Below are 19,951 nucleotides of genomic sequence, written 5' to 3' on the forward strand. Positions count from 1 at the left end.
TAGTTCGGTTGCCAACTCAAAATCACCTAAGTTGTTTTTTCTAGAAACCACCACCATACTTTCAATATGCAGGAAAGAGGTTTCTCATTTCATCACACAGAATATTAAAAGACACATAATTGAGGGTCAAAATTTACTAATGATCTTTACTCCTGATCAAGGACATGCTCAAGTGAACCTGCCTTTTTTTAACCACAGGCTTGTGGTGAAAGGCATGTTGATGATGACCACAGTTTGAGTAAGATCTGCTTCTCTCCAGCATGATTTGTGTACATAGGTTTCTGATTTTCCATACAGGTGCCAAAGTTTAGTCTAAAATCAACCCAAGGACTTGGCAAAAACCTGTAGTGGATGTATTTTTTTTTTAAGTTTATTTTGAGAGAGAGATAGAGCAAGGGAGGGGCAAAGAGAGAGGGAAAGAGAGAATTCCAAGCAGCCTCCACACTGTCAGTGCAGAGCTTGACGTGGGGCTTGATCTCACTAACCTGAGATCATGACTTGAGCCAAAATCAAAAGTCTGACACTTAACCGACTGAGCCACCCAGGCATCCCACCTGTAGTATATTATGTATCAAAATTCACTTAACAGGTGTTTTCTGAGCACCTACTTCATACGCAAAGTTAAATGTATGCCAAAGAGACAAAAGCATGAGAAACTCTCATTGGCTCAGGACCCATCGTTCCTCTAGGACCTCAGCATTCCCAGTCAATCTGTGTAGCCCAAGATTTTTTATCCATAAAAAGTGAGCCACAAGGATGCATGAGTGGCTCAGTCGGTTAAGCAGCCAACTTTGGCTCAGGTCACGATCTCACAGTTCATGAGTTTGAGCCCCACGTTAGGCTCTGGAGCCTGCTGCAGATCCTGTGTCTCCCTCCTTCCCTGCCCCTCCCTGGCTCATGCTGTCTCTCAAAAATAAACAAACACACACACACACATACACAAATTAAAACCAAAAAAAGTGAGCCATAACATCGCAAAGCAAGGATGCTACAAAAATTGACTGAAATATACCAGAAAGAGGGGCGCCTCGTGTGGCTCAGTCAGTTAAGCATCCAACTTCGGCTCAGGTCATGATCTCACAGTTCGTGAGTTCAAGCCCCACATAAGGCTCTACTTTGGACTCTGTGTCTCCCTCTCTCTCTACCCATCCCTGGCTCATGCTCAGTCTGTCTCTCAAATAAATGAACATTAAAATATATATATATATATATATATATATATATACACACACACACACACACACATATATATGCATATATACATGAGAAAAAGCACATTATAGAACAAGTATCAAGGGTCAAGAAAGATACAGCTGAGGACAGAATGGGCCAGAAGTATAAAATTTAACTAGTCACTACTAAGGGACTTAAAAAAAAAAAAATACAAAGGTGAATTTGGAAAATAAGGAACCACTAGAAGAGTATTATCTCTTCACTAAAAATGGTTCACCAAGGTGAATGGACAAACTGTAATACACTCAGACAATGGAGCATTATTTGGCACTAAAAAGAAATGAGCTATTAGGCCATAAAATGACACAATGGAAACTTAAATCCGTATTACTAAGTGAAAGAAGCCAATCTGAAAAGCCTACCTACCTCCTGTATGAATTCTAACTATATGACATTTTAGAAAAGGCAAAATTATGAAAACAATAAAAAGATAACTGGCTGCCAGGTGTTAGGGGAGAGAGGAATGAATAGGTGGAACACAGAATTTTCAGGGCAGTGAAAATACTGTGTAGGATACCATACTGATGGATATAAATCATCACACATATGTCCAAGCACATAGCTATACAACGCTAAGATGAATTCTGATGTAAACTACAGACTTTGGGTGATAATGATGTGTCAATGCGAATTAATCAATTGAAACAAATGTACCACTCTGGCAGAGGATGTTGACAATGGGGGAGGCTGTTCATGAGTGGGGCCAGAGGGACACAGGAAATCTCTACCTTCTCAATTTTGCTATGAGCCTAAAACTACTCTAAAAAAGTAAGTCTTGATTGCTTCTTGTTTTCTTGTAAAGGCCCACCGGATACACAAACTTAAGAAAGTGAGCAAAGGAAACAAATATAAAAGAACCAGTTCAACATCTGGCACAGAGTCATCAAAGCAGTAAGATGGCCCTAAAGCTCCACACTACTGATTCTTAGCACCTACATGACATCCAAGTGCTAGCATTATTTAAGGCCAAAGGTCTAAAAGCACACCACCGGGGTTACTAAACCAATAAACAGCTGATTATAAACACTTCTGACTTATTTACCACACAGAAGCCCAGGCGTCCCCATAAGTTGATACATAAATTCTGAACTGTCCTCTACGATCCCAAAGAATGTATAACTATTTATTACTACTATGTTTATAACTAGCAAGATATTTTCCATTAATATTCAATTTCTACTTGCTTCCTCGCTATTTTCAAGGAAGCCCCTGAGAGAGATACTTTGGCTTAACTTTTTAGCCCAGAAACCAAATGGGTTTGGCCAAATTTTAGTATCTCACTATTACTTTTCCAGAGGTCACTTACCCAAGAGCCTCAACTATAAATATACTCTGTTCAAGAAAAGAAATGCATTTTATATACTTTTATGACTTTCATCATCTGTCAGTGTTATTGCTAGAGAGAAAGGAGAAAGTGGCAAATACATCAACCAAAATAAAACTATACCAGGGGCACCTGGGTGGCTCAGTCGGTTAAGCATGCAACTCTTGATTTCGGCTCAGGTCATGATCTCATGATGTATGAGTTCAAGCCCCGTGTTGGGCTCGGTGCTGACAGTGCTTGGGATTCTCTCCCTCTCTCTCTGCCCCTCCCCTGCATATTCTCTCTCTCAAAGTAAGTAAACTTGAAAACTTTTTTAACTACACCAAATACTGTCTAAGTAAAATGAGTTTTCTCATTTAAAGGAGGAAGTTTTGGGGCGCATGCGTGGCTCAGTCGGTTAAGCATGCAACTTTGGCTCAGGCCATGATCTCATGGTTCATGGGTTCGAGCCCCGCATTGGGCTCTGTGCTGACAGCTGAGAGGCTGCAGCCTGCTTCAGATTCTGTGTCTCCCTCTCTCTGTTCCTTCCCTGCTCGCACGCTGTCTCTCTCTTTCTCAAAAATGAAAGAAAGAAAGAAAGAAAGAAAGAAAGAAAGAAAGAAAGAAAGAAAGAAAGAAAGAAGAAAGAGAGGAAGGAAGGAAGGAAGGAAGGAAGGAAGGAAGGAAGGAAGGAAGGAAGAGAAGGAGGGAGGGAGGGAGGGAGAGAAAGAAGCTTCAGGGCACCTGGGTGACTCAGTTGAGCATCTGACTTCAGCTCAGGTCATGATCTCACAGTTCGTGGGTTTGAGCCCCGCATCAGGCTCTGTGCTGACAGCGTAGAGCCTGCTTGGGGTTCTCTGTCTCTGTCTCTCTCTGCCCCTCTCCCACTTATACTCTCTCTCAATATACATAAACTTAAAAAAAAATAACAATAAAAAAATGAAATAAAGGGGTAAGCTTCACTTGTTCAGGAAATTCTGCAATAAAGAAAAAGTGAAATTCTAAACAGTTAATCTTCCCATAACTGAATTTCTGGTTAAAACTGACAACTACAATTATATCAAGATTTTCACTGAAACTACAAATAGAACTGCTAAAAAGAAAAAAAGACATCAAAATGGTGAAAAATTCATTCCTTTTAGAATAAAATGTTTCTACAAGCCAAAATAATGATCTGCTGCTAGAATTAGTGGTTGATAAGAATATATTCTTCTCTCTTAAAAGTTAATTATATAACTGATTAATAACAAGAAGCTATGCAGAATGTCATGGCATTTTATCAGTACTCCACCCTAAATCCTCTTTCTGGTCTAAAACTCTATTATGGAATTCCTTGACATAGGAAGCTTTTAACTAATACCTTTTCAGTTCACTCTAAGTTTATCTTTATTTTCACATATAAAAGTTATTATAGATCTAAAAAGAGCCAAATGTACACAGTTAAACTTGCCATGCAAATTGCTAAATAAACAAATCCACCAAATCTGTGTGCTCCCAGACCACATCCTCATATATTTACATCCCATTTCGTTTCCAAAAGCCTGTACCAATTTACACTTCATTCAAAATCAAATATAACTTCTGAACAAAACCTAACAACTTAGATTAATGCACTAATACACTATAATCAAAAACAAGGAGCAGGAGGATGGCGGTGATAGAGGAGGACCTCGTCCCACGAACACAACGAGGTAACTATCAAATCATCCTTAACACCCCAGAAACTGACCCGAAGACTGACGAACAAACTCCACAACTAAAGGAAGACACCACACTGAAGGAATTTGAATAAAAAATTAAGTTTTAAAAAGTCAAAAACAGTAACTCCTTCCAGAAGTAGAACCCCCCCCTCCCCCTGGCGCTCCTTAAATGTCAGCTACACTTAGTGACTATCTTCCAAGGAATAGAATACTGAAGGAAAAATAGTAACTTTACAGTGGAAGAACCTGGCAAGCACCACGAAGGCCCAGTGGACCAAGCTCAACATCACCTGCGAGGTCATGAGGCATGAGGACAGATGTATGCCCCTCACACCCCCCATGTGTGATGAGAAGGGCACTTCACCTCCGTGGTATTCCTTCCAAAACCCCAGAATGAGCTTGGCCAATTTTAAGTACCTTTACTATCACGAGGTCTAATGATGAGAGGAAAACAAATCAGATAAACTGAAATTAAGGAATACTCCAAAAACCACCTGACCAGTACTCCCAAACTGTCAATGTTACGTAAAACAAGAAATAAGTGAGCAACTGTCACAGACTAGAGAATACGAAGGAGACATGACCACTGTATGTAATGTATCCTGGATTGAACCCTGGAGCGGAAAAGAACATCAGTGGAAAAACTGGTGAAATCTGAATAAAGCCTGAAGTTTAGTTTATAGTAATACACCAACCAATAATGGTTCCTAGTTTTGACACGTGCCATTGGAACACAAAGCAGCACAGGGGTAACTGGAACTGAGTGAACAGAAACTCTCTGTGGTATGTCTGCAACTTTTCTGTAAATCAAAAATTAAAAGTTTATCTAAAAAAATGTAAAAGCTATCAAACATCAAGGCAAAAACAGCAGAAAATGAGAAAGGCTCATTACTTCCCAAGCTTTCTTTCATCTCAAGTTTTAAAAAATTAAGCGTCCAAAGTTTTTACACATGCTTAGCTGTCTGGGGACTCATAATTGGAATTACTGTAACATGGAGCAAAACTGATCCATTCCAGACACCCAGAGTTTAAACATCAATAAAAATGTTGGCAACTGGGGTGCTTGGCTGGCTCAGTCAGAAAAGCACGAGACTCTTGATCTTGGGGTCATGAGTTCAAGCCCCATGTTGGATACAGAGATTTTTTTTTTTTTTAATGTTTGTTTATTTTTAGGACAGACAGACAGAGCAAGAGAGGGGGAGGGGCAGAGAGTAGGGGAGACACGATCCGAAACAGGGTCCAGGCTCCCAGCTGTCAGCACAGAGCCCAACGCAGAGCTCGAACCCAGCAACCATGAGATCATGACCTGAGCCAAAGTTGGACATTTAACCGACTGAGCCACCCAGGAGCCCCTACAGATTACTTTTAAAAAAATGTGAGCAACTGAATTTTCTGTGAAAGATATCTTCAAAATATCTAGAAAGCAATTAAAGAAATAACAATACAATATTTAAATGCTTAAGTACTGAACTGTGTCAAACTCTGATGGGATCCCATCCTGGCTCTGGGCATATCCTTTTACTCAAGCATATTCCCATTCCCCCAATTTACCTTTTAAAAACCAAAATATAGGGGCGCCTGGGAGGCTCAGTTGGTTAAGCGTCACCACCTCACGGTTGGTGAGTTCAAGCCCTGCATGGGGCTCTGCACTGACAGTATGGAGCCTGCTTGATTCGCTCTCTCCTCTCTCTGACCCTCCCTCATTCTCATTCTCTCTCTCTCAAAATAAACTTGCAAAAAAAAACTTTTAAAAAAATGTAAAAGCCAAAATATAATTTAGGTAATTAAATACATAAATTTTGAAAGGAACGGCATGCTGTCATTCTATGCTGATCAAAGCTTCTGTAAATCAGGCACTATTACATGGCTTATATTATTTTTTTTTTAATTTTTTTTTCAACGTTTATTTATTTTTGGGACAGAAAGAGACAGAGCATGAACGGGGGAGGGGCAGAGAGAGAGGGAGACACAGAATCGGAAACAGGCTCCAGGCTCTGAGCCATCAGCCCAGAGCCTGACGCGGGGCTCGAACTCCCGGACCGCGAGATCGTGACCTGGCTGAAGTCGGACGCTTAACCGACTGCGCCACCCAGGCGCCCCTATATTATTTTTTTAAATTATTGACAGGTAACATACAATTCAGATACCTCAAAAATATAAAATGTAATGCCATCTAATCTACTATTGTAAAAACACAGCAGAACATTCATATTAAAACTTAGTGTCATTTTTCATTCTTTAGGACTCTTGCATTCCTAAATGGGATTAGCGAGGGCATTAGGCTATACTGTTTTAATTCTATTTTTCACATAACAAATGTGACTACTAAGTAGCAAAACTGAATTAAAAGTCAGGAATGGAAAGTAGACTCCTAATTTCAACTCTGGCTTCTATTTCTGACATCAATAATAAAAACAAAGTTACCAGAGTTTACTCTCTAAATTCGAAGCAATACAGCCAAGAATTAGTATTTCTCAAACTATTACTTCAAGCCACAAAGGATACGGCCTAGAAATAATACAATTATTCATTTCAACTCAAAGAGCCCTTATATTCAGAAAGCAACCATTGCTTTGTAGTACTATTATCTGAATTCCAGGTTTTCTCCAAGTAGAAGAACATGCTAAAATCTATGTAAGTGTCATATCTACTGAAATTTAACTTTAATAAAATGTCATCAGAACGTCATAAGAGCTGACAAAACACTGTAGGAATGACTTTTGAGAAATAAAACAGCCAGAACTGACAGACTAAAATCCTTATGTTTTATCCAATGCATTCAAATAATAAGCCCAAATTTAAAAACATCCCCATCATACCCTAATTTGTAATTCTAGAAACAACTGAATTACTAACTCTGCTTTCCCATTAAGCAAATAGAAAGAGAGGCATCTGTGTCAATTACGATAATCCAGTTCAAAGGCTTGTGCAGATAGACCCAGTCACCCCCCCAAAATGGACAATAAGCACAAGTAGACAAGGTATGTACTTCATTAGCCATTCTTTGAATCACAAGATGCAAAGGAGCTAGAACTAAATCCTGAGAATAAGCTCCCACAGGGGTAGGGGACTATTCCCATTTACCTTGCCTGGAGAGCACAGGAGGATGTGGGTGATAAAGACCTCCAGACTTCCTACCTTGAGGATTTACTAAAAGAAAATAGAGTCAGCACTTTCTGAATCTCAGAAACACTGACCAGTTTGTATAAAGCCAGCTTAGAAACACCAAATTCTTCAGAGGCAAGGAGAGACCAGGCCCTCTGAAGTATAAGAGCACAAAATTCAGGTGTTAAGGTCCGTTGTGTCTGACTTCACTGAGCAGGGTTAAGGCAAATCTAAGGCATAGCCTATTTTATGTTCAGAGGATACATAGCAAAGTTGTAAACTACTATGTATTTTTAGCATAAGTTCTAGTTTGATAAATAACTGCCAAACTGCACAAAGTGAACTAGGCCAAGTATACTCTAATTTCCAAACTCCTAGAAAAAAAAAAGGACCTGGCTTCACTACTACTTTCACTTAAGCTTGAATGTAAGATACTGTAAAGGGTCTGGAAATACCTTCTCTTCAAAGGTTTCTTTGTGTGATTTCCTGCCAGTGTATTTAACTTTATTTGATTTCTAGAAATCAGTTCAAACTATAAGCTAGGAACACCACCAGAAAAAGAAAACACATATAAATTAAAATATATGAAATGAAATTAGTCTTGATGAGCCACTAAGAGTCTTCCTGACATATCATAGTTTACAGGTTATAAAACTCTTAGCTAAATCTCAAAGGAAAAGCCACATTAATCACTAAAAGAAAGAACATGGTACCTAACTATTCTAACTAAAGAGCCTACAGAAAGACAGAAGCAAGTAAGTGTTCTCAACTACATAAGTGATGCAATACAGGTATACTCAAATATACGTCATTTGATAATCTAAGACCACATTCAAGACCTGCCTTTCTTAACTGCCAGGAGAAATGGGCAGCAATCCAGGCAATCAGACTAAAGAACACACTCAAAGGTCTATTTCCTCTCTTTCTTCCACCCATGAAACAAATCTGACTTAAAAGTATTTTGTTTTTGCTTCTAATCTCTAAGGATACAAACAGGGAGGCAAAAAATAGTTGTTTTCCCTTTATTTATTACGAAGATGGTGGCTGTAGTTGGTAAAATTAACAGATTTAATCACGTCAAATTGTCTTGCCAAAATCAGTGATTTGTTATCAAACACGTGTTATGTTCTATACATTTTAGTATACTTTGAATATGCGAATGTGAATATAATGTGTAATAAAGCCCCCAAATCTCCAAGATCTACATCATGGGATGATTTCATTGTAGAAGCCTTAGTTTTAAATTAGTGATCTGACCAAGTACCAATTCACAGCTGTGGGACCATATATAAAGGCCATATAAAACTGACCATTTGTTAATGAAAAAAAGTAAACCGTTTCTTTACTTTGGAGTGAAACAAAAAGGGTTATGTAGTTTCAGGCTTTGTTGCCAGGGAGACTTACTAACTTATATACAGGTTTAGATAAATAGCAAAAGGGTACTAAACATTCAGTAGTCTGTAAGACCATAAAACAATATAACCACCTACATTACACCCAGTGATCTCTTAACGAACACAATTCTACCTGAATCATCTTTCCACCGGTAACCACAATGGAAAATGTTTCCCCAAATACGTGTTATTTTTTAAAATTAATCAACCTTCCTGAAACTATGTAATATAACATCAACCGACTTAAAAGCAATATCCGGATAACCAGTTACACTGGCACCATTTGGACAAAACAACTAAATTTATTTTCACTAAGCAGAGTAGTAACCCAATTGCTTCTGAGGTAACACGAACCAGGCACACTCTGTATCTTATTTTCTATTTATATTACCTCAACTAAGATTTTACAATCCAAGAAACCTTGAAAAGTGTACGTGATAAAAACACGATACATGGGAAAAGAAACGTTTTGCCCAAAGCTAAAGAGAAAATGCATAGCTTACAACATTAATAACAATTTCCCATGTAGAGAATATCTCTTACTTTCTATCCATAATGCCTCGCTAAAAGTGGTTTACAAGTTAGAAACCAAGCAGTTGAATGAAAGACGTAAGATTCCATTCCCAGTCAATTAAACAATATTCTAAATCCCTAACTATGGTTCCTCCAAGTGCTACAGCCCAGGTACCTGCTGTGGGCCCGGGGACGGACTCACCAGCCATGTCTGTCTTTCCAGGGGATGACAAAGTCCAGCCAAGCCTCTCCCCTTCATACGGGTTTCCTACTCCTCCCCGACTTCTCCACAGGACCAGGTCAAAAGATCAGCAGCACCTGTTTAAACCTCCTACCTCAAGCCCTGGATGCCTAAAAAGCGGAGGAAAGCAAAAGGGATCCTTCATCCGCATATAGCTGCCCTGTGGGGCTTTCCACCACCTGGCTCTAGAGGTGCCAGCCACGGCAGCCAGCGCGAGCACCAGCCTGCAAACAACCAGACACCCTGCGCAAGCATCTGGTGAGGTGCAGAGAAGAAGCTACAAGAGTACTTGCCCAGAAAGCGTAACATTCTCCTAAAATGGGATACCCCACCCCACCAGAGAATCACTAACATAACAACAGTCTCTCAAAAGTACACGCTGACTTTTCTGTTTTCAAAAGGTTTCCACAGTGCACTTCAATTACATTTTGGCAATCCAAAAATAATTCTCTAACATACATACATGCTCAGAGCACCATCCTGGCGTCTGACAACTGAACTAAAGGTCTACGCGCTGAATAAATCGTCATTGACTCCCACCTGAAAGAAGTATAAACCAGGAGGTGGTCTTTTTTCTTGTTAGGCAAGTTAAAGTTCAAAGTGCAAGCAATATGTTAATTGTGTAAGCAACACGCATAAACACCTATAAATTCAAATGCTTGTAATTTATCAGAAAGTGTGATGACAACCACTACAAACCAACGTCAAATTTTCTCATAGCAATGTCCATCAACCTATCAAATAACTCATATGGAACATCAAAAACTTAAAACACAAAAACCTATTTTGTTAAAAAAACTAACTGAAAAAAAATTCCAGGAAAACATATTAAGTAAGGGATACCCTAACTCTTAGAATATGTTTTCAGTTCTGCCACGGAGTTGCCAATGGTTTCTGAATTTAGTCCATATGAAAACTGAAGATACTATTCAGACCTCAACAGAGTCCTACATAAATATTTGTAAGCTGCTATAAATGTAATTGGAAGTGCTAAGCAAAACTAGTGTATAAAAAAAATCTTATCAATACTTTACAAAAAGAAAAGGGTACCATCAACAAAAAGTGTACTTATCTTTTCAGAAAAGTAAAGAGTCTTACTAGCAAATGCAAAAATAAGTTATTTGTGACCGTAATTCCTGAAGTACCATGTCAAAGGGCCACAAAATTTTCACAATGAAAATTTAGTTCACTAATTTTGAATGGAGGAGAGGGAAAAACAGTTACTAAACTAGCCTTGACAGAGTTAGGTAAGAAATCAGTGCTTTCCAATGGAATACTACATGGCAATGAGAAAGAATGAAATATGGCCTTTTGTAGCAACGTGGATGGAACTGGAGAGTGTGACGCTAAGTGAAATAAGCCATACAGAGAAAGACAGATACCATATGGTTTCACTCTTATGTGGATCCTAAGAAACTTAACAGAAACCCATGGGGGAAGGGAAGGAAAAAAAAAAAAAAAGAGGTTAGAGTGGGAGAGAGCCAAAACATAAGAGATTGTTAAAAACTGAGAACAAACTGAGGGTTGATGGGGGGTGGGAGGGAGGGGAAGGTGGGTGATGGGTATTGAGGAGGGCATGTTTTGGGATGAGCACTGGGTGTTGTATGGAAACCAATTTGACAATAAATTTCATATAAAAAAAAAGAAATCAGTGCTTTCAAAGCATGCTATTTAATGGGATTCCTTTAAAATACATGTCTCAAAAAAATAAGTAAATAATAAATAAATAAATAAATAAATAAATAAAAATAAAATACATGTTTCATGTCACAATCTTAATGTATGTGAAATACAATCAGTCAAAATTAAATGCAGGCTATCTGTTAAAAAGTTAAGTACCTATACCTACCCATGATTCAGCTATTCCATTCCTATATGTTTACCCAAAAGAAAAGAAAACATCCATAGCAGCTTTGCTTGTAATAGCTCCAAACTGGAAATAACCCAAACGCCCATAAAGAGGAAAATGTGTAAGTAAACAAATTGTGGTATAGCTTTACAATGACATACTACTCAGCAATAAAAAGAACATGGTAAATCTCAAAATATGATGAAAGAATTCATTTAGAAGTACATACTCTAGGGGCGCTTAAGTGGCTCAGTTGGTTAAGAATCCAACTCTTGATTTCAGCTCAGGTCATGACCTCACTATTCAGGAGATCAAGCCCTGCATCAGGCTCTGTGCTAAGAGCACTGAACTTGGTTGGGATTCTCTCTCTCCCTCTTTATCTGCCCCTCCCCTGCTTTTTCTCTCACACAAAATAAATAAACAAACTTAAAAAAAATAATAAAGAGGGTTTCTTATGGGAACACATAATTGGGTCACTTAAAAAAAAAAAAAGAACATACTCTATAATTACCTTTATATAACATTCTAGAAAATGCAAAATAATCTATAGTGACAGAAACCAAATCAATGGTTGATTGTGATGACAGGCTTCATGGGTGATATTTCTGTCAAAACTTATCTCATTTATCATTTTTAAATATATACAGTTATTTTATATTATACCTCAATGAAAAGCAGAAGGAAACAAATTCAAGATATCCCAACTAATTCTGTAGCTCTTGCCAGTCAGATCTAATCATGAATGTATACATTTAATATACCAACTCACAGTAGGCACTTTGGCAAGTACAAAAGTGTCCCTAATTTAAGGATCGCCATTATCACTCACACTCACACAGACACACAGACATACCCACCCACCCACACCATATAAAACAAAGAGATCAGAATTCATTTGTCATCACTAGGACAGGTTGATTGCTTCACTGCTGAAATCACACCAACTAAAACACAACAGAACAAAGTGAGAGCAGAGTGAGTGTGGGGCCCCAAGATTTTTAATTAAATATTTTAATTCAAATGGTTACTTTCTTTGATCTAGAAGAAAACAGAAAAAAGAAATTATTTTAATTCAAATGGTTATCTTCTTTGCTCTAGTAGGAAACAGAAATAATCCACAAGTACAAGAAAAGCCTATGTACAAGATGTTAATTTCAATCTTATCACAGACAAAATGCCAAAGAATTAAATCAGTGGCATGGGCACGGAATGGCATATTACATGATCTATTCATTATGTTTGATATTTTTAATTGGGGGGAAGGGGGAAGCTGCAAAAACTATTAAGCAAAAACAGAGCACATACATACAAGATGATCAACAGGTTGAAAATAATATATGGGGGAGAGGGGGAGACTGAGAGGAAAAAACACCATCATGTTAATATTTGAGGACAATGGTTCTTAAGCTGTGGTCCCTATTGTGGACCAACAGCATCAAGATCATCTGGGAACCTGTTAGAAATGCAAGTTCTTGACCCCATTCTAGAACCACTGAATCAGACAACTCCAGGGCTTGTACCCCAGCACCTATTTCAATAAACCCTCCAGATAATTAAGATCACACTGAAGTTTGAGAACCACTGTATAAAGGATAGGATTATGAGTGACTGTTTTCTTCCCCCTTTTGTAACCTATACTTTCCTCAATTGTCTTACTCCTTGCATGATCCAGTTTTTTCATTAAAGTAGTTTACTAAAACGTACACTGTGGGTCTATAGTTAAGAAGCTATTATACCATAAGCACTTTTGCAGGTCTGAATTGCAAGCCTAAAAAATCCAATGATTCTTGGGGCGCCTGGCTGGCTCAGTCAGTGGAGCATACAACTCCTGATCTCGGGGGTTGTGAGTTTGAGACCCATGCTGGGTGTCGAGATTACTTTAAAATACAATCTTTAAAAAAAATCCAATGATTCTTAGAACCATCAAATCTGTTAAGAGTGAACAAGATACTAAATATTACATATATTTGTATATATACGTATACACGTGTATACACACACACACACACACACACACACACAATACAGGTCAAGGTACTAGGGAAATTGCACAACACTAGGAAAACAACAAATCCAGGTGTTTCTAACACATGCATACAAACAGGGTTAAGGGACTTTTATGGGTCACATCTGCAAAAGATTTTTCTCCCCTAAAAGCTGAATTTTCAGGCTTGTGTGTAATTTACTAGAACTGCACTGCAGGACTCTGATGTTCTGAAGCTGTGAATGCTTACTCATGTAGGTTCCTGCTTAACAAAAATAAGTACCAGTATGTTATATTTGTCACCAAAATCTAGGCAGAGAAGACAAATTCAGAACACTAGGAGTTGCCAAACCTTTAATTTCTAGCTTGAAGACCATAAAGCTGTTCCACCTTCCACCTCAACATCTCACAAAAACAGAGTCCACAGGAAATAAAAGCAAAACACAGGTTCTCTCAACTGACACTGGAGCTAGTTAAAAGATTACAGAATCGTCTATACTCTGAGCACAAATTAAAGAGTAACAAAGACTACTAATTTAGGGATAGAATAATTACTGATTAACAACAAAATACCAAAGCTGATGTCAAAGGGTTAAGCATTTGAATGTTTTTGTTTCCATTTTCTTTTAACATCTACCTTTTAAATAATGGGAATATAGCACCCCATACATCCCATTGCATAAAATTCACTTTTTAATCTTTCTTCTCCTTGAAGTCAATTCTGAAAGTAAATACAAGTTATTCAAAAAGCTGATACATACAATGCTGACCTACTATAAACAGCTCTACTTTGGTTTTTTTTTTTTTTTAATTGTTTAACTGGTTACATAAGCATCATGACCACCCACACTGAATTTTTCACTACTAACCCCCTAGCACCTAGCACCAAACCTGGCATGAAGTGGGTGCTCAAACATTTTAGGGGGATGAACTTGTTACTGAAAGCTTCTGAAACCCTAAAGCAGACACCCTGCATTCTGTAAGGTTTCACTAAATGCTGCTAATGAATTTAGTAAGAGTCACTGCCCCTTTCTGTCACTCTTCAAGCTTTTGTAGGGAAAACTTACATTTGTACCATACTTTTGAATCCCTGCATGAGTCATTTAAGTACATTTAAAGTGGCGGCATATCCTATTTTAAGTTACCACAACTCCCTCTGAAAAAGGAAATCTTTGAAAACTTAGTATTATAAATTCCAAAATCTCACACCAATAACAAATACAGTGCATGCCAAGTCCCCATTATTATCAGATTCACTTTTCTGATTTAACCCTGAACGCTTATTTCTTGTACTCTGAGAGGTCAGGTTTTCCTCTTTTTCACCCCTTGAAAATACACTTAATCCTGTAACACCACTCACAAGGCGTCCCCAGCCCCTACTTCTTTTGTATATAAACACTCTGGTCACACACTCCATCAGCTGTTTGGTAGCTCCACCCCTCCTCCTTTTCCGGGTAGTAACAGAGCAGCCAATGAGCTGTGAGGAGCTGTGCCTGAGGCCTTTTCCCTGCATACGCTTTTCCAAAACAAGCAGCTCCAGCCTTCAGCAGGGGCCACTGGTTCACAGATAAAAGGATCACCAGGCTGTGCAACAGGGTGAGACGAGTAACCCCCACCAACAAGGAAACCCGTGTAATCTGAGCTGTTTGTTCCTCCACCAGGGAGAACTTAAACCGATATTCCTTTAGGGCAAATCACGCTTTAAGGTCACCAGAGTCCCAGTTCTCAGACAATCTAAATAATCAGCCTGGGTTTGGGTTTGAGATGGAAACCTTAACGCTTGCCAGGCTGGGAACAGCACGGTATCACCAATCTACCTGACTTTGCAAACAAATGGCCACACTATTCACGACCATACCACAGGATCTGGGCTGACTGTTAAGTTTTTTGATTGGGACAAATTCCTACAGGACCCAGAAGTCAGTACATCAGTTTCTAGGCTCCTGGAGAGGTTTGCACAACCCTCAGCAAAGGATCAGAACAGAAACAATGAATGAGTCAGAGTTTCAGAACATAATCGCCCAGCAGATTATTAAGTGCATCGGTGCAAAACACTCACTCCCTGCATAACTTGAGAGTCAGCTCTCCTCCTACCAACCCGTCACAAAAGAAATTGCACCGACTCCAAACAACAACCAGAGACAGTGTCTCGGAAAGAACCTAGCTAGGTGGTGGAAAGCAGTGGCCAATTAGTTACACATCCCCTTCTCTCCCTACCCCCACACCACTACTTTCCTACTATTATAGGTTCCCTGCCAAGCTGTAAATCGTGGTGGCATAATTACACTCAGGAGACATCCAAAAATGGGCTGAAACAGGAGATTGCAATGAAACCAGCTATTGGCCTCCATACCAAAGAAATCATCAAGGGGCACTGAGGGGCAAAAAGCAAGTACATTCCTTCAGACCTTCTCTACTTCCTCTCCACCATCTTTCATTTTCAACCCCGGCCCTTTCACACAACTGTACTAATTTTAATAGTGGGTTGGGAAATTTTTCCTTAAATTTTTGCTAAATATACCTTGCTCAAAAATTATGGGCTCCATTTGGGCCTACTAATGTGAATGCAACAGAGAAAAGAGGCCACAAAATCTCTCACCCCCACCACACACATGCACACACAAAAGGAAATACAAAAATTTTAACTTCCAAACTACGTTAGACCAGAAAATAACAAACATGAAACAAAGATAACCTCTGGCTTTTAAGTCCCGAGACTGTTGTCCTCCTATCTCAGAGATCTATGATTTTAAAGCGCCTCTGCTTTCTTTTGTCAGAAAGGAGGAAGGTGGGGAAAGAACAGAAGGCCAATGCATCTTTGCCTTTCTTCATCTTCTACTAAAAATAAGCTATGAAATAAGCCACTTAGGGGAAGAAAAAAGAGAAAGACACCCTGCTGTTCTTTGTCTGTTTTCCTCTCCCTCTCCACCCCCCACACCCCGACTCCTAAATGCGGTAATCATTCTAGATGCCACAACTACTAAATGAACAAAAGGCACTGTATGGAAAAGGCATCAGGTCAAGTTAGGCCTCACCCTTTATCCTCAATCTTCTAAAAATGTATATATATAATTTGAGACACTGACATTGATCAAAAACAGCTGGAATTCTCTCTCCACCTCCATCCCAATTAAACATTAGGTAGAAATTTGCATTAGGTGTGACAGTAACTCTCAATTCAGGGTAAAAATAACTCAGATGCTGCCACCATGTCATTTCCTAGTTTCTAAACAAAAATAAAACCCGAAACTGCTTTGTGTAAAATGAACACACAGCCATAGTTACAAGTTTTCCTGCAACATTATGAAAAGCCAACATTACTGGTATCATTCACACGTTTACAAAACTTAATCACAGCCACAAACAGCTCAGGAAGAGTCAATTTCTCTTGTGCCTAGACATGTATTTGGAACATATATTTTACTATTTGCCCCTCTCTGTAATCCCCCTTCCCACCACCCCAAAATTCTGAACTTCAAATACTAAAACTTAGTAGTTTTATCTACTGTTCTTAATTTCTGGCTAAGTTTTCCCGAGTGAGGAGAAAACACCCTATTCTTGAAAAGATTATGAAAAAAAAAAAAAAATCTCTTGCCCAGGCAACTTCTCTCCCATCCCCCACTTCTAAACCAAATACAAAAACTACTTTTTAAAAAACTTCTGAGAATTCCATAACTCAGTATTTGACAATAATCATCAATCTCTAAAAAGAGGAAAAATGTTCAATCAAAACCAGTAACAAATAAAAGGAAGAAAGAAGGAATTCACCTGAAGAATCTAGCCAAACAACTTGAGTTATATAAACAAAACCCTGCAACAGGGGGAAATGGTGGGGGGATGGGGGTGAGGGAGAAAGAGAAGCAGGAGACAGGACTTTTTAACTGCGTTTCACACACCACCACTCCCCATCCCCGGTTCCCCTTCTCCCCAGGGATTAGGTGCTCAGAACACTGGGCTCGTTTCCTCTCTCTCCCCCAACCCTCTAAATTACCCCTCAAAAATTTTCTCCATTTGTCACAGGAACCTTCGCGAATTTCTCTAGCTGGTCACGAAATAATCAGTCTGGACTCCAACCAAAACCTCTGCCTGAAGGGCCCTTATCAGTTATAGCTTTCCCACTGCTACCTCCAGAGTACATAAAGTTGGGGGGTGGGGTGGAATAAAAGGTGTCACTTGGTAAAATCAGGGCAGTTATTCCCCCAAGAACCTTACCCTCATAGACAGAGTTTGCTTAAGTGGCTACTACAGGGGCTATTTTGTCAAGGAGATCCTCTTTCTCTCCCTCCTCCAGCTGTCATATCCACAATATGGAGGGTGGCTTATGGAGGGCCTGGGGGTCCTCACTGCATACAACTATGGGTGGGACAGGCTTTGTCAGTGAAAAGAAAAACCGTGGGGTTCTTCTAGGGACCAGAGAGCTTAACAGGGGTCTCTGATTTAAAACACTCAGAGCTCTTTATTACAAGAGGGGGCACTGAGCAGACTACTCTTCCTAATATAGAAAGGAATTAGGGATAAAGGAGGTCACTTGAGTTACCCCAGTTCAAGAAGCACAGTGAGTGGAGGGAATGGAGGCATCTCAAGAAAGGAAGAAAGGCTTCACTCTCGGGAATTTCTATCACGAGTCCCTAAATCCAGAGCGAGCAAACAGGAGAGACCCTGAGGTGGACATGGTGATAAAGAGAGGTAGCTGGTCCTGCAAAAAAAAAAAAACAAAAAAACAAACAAACAAAAAAAACCACGTCGTCTTGGGAATCCAAACGTCGTGGAGGAGAGTCACGGGCAAAGGGGGTGCAGAACAGCGAGAAACAACGCACGTTTCGGGGTGCTGCAGATAAAGGGGGAGCTGGAAAGGCTCTCGGCTCCTGGGAGGTGCCAAGGAGCCGCCGTAGGCACTGGGGGGAGGGAGGAGAGGAAGGGAGCCTCGAACAGTGGCCTGGAGTGCCCCAGGGCCCCTGCTTGGGTTTCAGGGGTGCCCTGGGCTTCCTCACACAGCCCCCCCCCTCGACAGCCCGAATCCCCCCTCCACGAAGGATACAGCTTGACCACGTCCGTGTCCATCCGCCTCTTGCCCGGACTGGGGGATGACATGGTGTCGCCGCTGCCTCCCCGTCGCCTGCGCCGCCGCCGCCTCTCTCCTTTCCTCGGCCCGTCTATCACGGGCCCCGGGCCCCGGCTCTGAGGAGCCCGCGGCCGCGCCGGCTCCTCGGTGGAGGTGGCAACACCCCCGCGATCCTGTCCGGTCCCGTCAGCCGCCGCCGCCGCCGCCGCCCCCCGCACGGGGGAACACCGGGCACTGTCCGGCCGAGTGGGGGTGGGGACCCCGCGGCGCCCGGCTCGGGCTGCCCCTCTCCGGCTGTGGGTTCCGCCGCGGCCCGGCCCCGGCGCTACTCTGCGCCGCGCGTCGCTCCCTCCTGCCTGCTCTAGCTCGCTCGCCTGCTCGCCCGCTCACCCTCTCGCCGGCTCCCTAGCAGCCTCCACGACAAGCGGACGACTCCTGCTCAGTCGGCCTCTCTACCCCAGCCTCGCTCTGGGCGCCGTGACGTCACCTCTGTGACGTCATCTGCGGGGCGGGCCCGGCTGGCGAAAGGGGTGGGGCGCCGCCGCCGCGGCGTGGACTTTCCCGGGGGGTTCTGGGAGATGTAGTTCCTCTTTCTCCTGCTCTCACAGCCCTGTGCCCCCTCCCCCAAGTCCCCCGCACGCTTAATCGCTCAACTGCCAGTGACGTTATCATCATCACAAACGATAATAGTAAATAATGGCAATATTATTACATTTGTGTGTTTTAGTGTAATAAACTTCCTTCTCACATACACTGTTAAAAGGCTGTTTATTTGATTTGAGGTGGCAATTCCTTGGATAGGCACCAAAATCGGAAATTCCCACACCAGCAGGTTCTCTGCCCTCTGCTCCCTTCTTGGATGGAGAGAATCTGTCTGCCGCGATTGTAGACGACAGCAAGGTTTCCTCAGAGCTTGCAAACCAGCGTTCGTTACCTTCCACATGGAAAGGGCCACTACTTCAAGGATTAGAATGGAGGCAGCGAGCTGGCAAGACCAGAAATAATTTGGTACGAGCATCCTTACCCCACGGAGTATGAGGTAATTTCACAGAGGGAAAGACTGATAGAAGCTGAAACACCCCCAATGTGCTGTAGTTCAAAGGACAACGATTGTTCTGCCCTCCGAACTGCTATACTAACCCTGTATACTCTGTGATTCGTCCAATAAATATTTATGGAGCACCTACTATGGTGTGAATCACCCTGCCGGACATGAGGGTATCACGGTGAACTAAGAAAGACGTTAAATTTACGCAGTCCTCCCGATACGGTCGGCGGGTGTAGTATGTCAGCATCACCTGAGAACTTGTTAGAAATTCAGGCTAAAGCTTCACCTCAGACCTACTGCATTAGAATTTGCAGCTTAACAAGGTCCCCAGGTGATTCCTGTGTGCGGGGAAGTTTGAGAGTCACTGCTCTACAAAGCACCCTACAAAGAAGCCGTATGGAACCCAGGAGTCGACCAGGCAAAGGGAGCAGGAGTGATCTAGGCATCTCCTATGTTTATATCACATTTTTGCTGCCATCTACTGTATTTTCAAAAATTTGTATCTATTCCCTTGTTCCT

At 40.9% G+C, this 19,951-nt stretch overlaps 1 protein-coding gene across 4 annotated transcripts in view; it reads right to left on the minus strand.

The window, feature by feature from the left end:
• UBE2H (ubiquitin conjugating enzyme E2 H) overlaps window positions 1-18,853 on the minus strand; it is a 104,187-nt gene extending 85,334 nt beyond the window's left edge. The window contains exon 1 of one of the 4 annotated variants that reach the window (XM_047094473.1): window positions 18,361-18,853. In XM_047094473.1, coding sequence (XP_046950429.1) covers window positions 18,361-18,413 — 53 coding nt within the window. In that variant the 5' untranslated portion in view covers window positions 18,414-18,853. Of the gene's footprint in view, window positions 1-17,859; window positions 18,317-18,360 lie in introns of those variants that run through there. The other 3 variants (XM_047094471.1, XM_047094472.1, XM_047094474.1) reach the window with 3 other exon arrangements.
• Between the last annotated feature and the right edge of the window lie 1,098 nt (window positions 18,854-19,951).

Source organism: Lynx rufus, unplaced genomic scaffold, assembly GCF_022079265.1.
Source record: "Lynx rufus isolate CCGP_SWC_20201006 ecotype Redwood Valley unplaced genomic scaffold, mLynRuf1.p SCAF_4, whole genome shotgun sequence".
Taxonomy (NCBI): domain Eukaryota; kingdom Metazoa; phylum Chordata; class Mammalia; order Carnivora; family Felidae; genus Lynx; species Lynx rufus.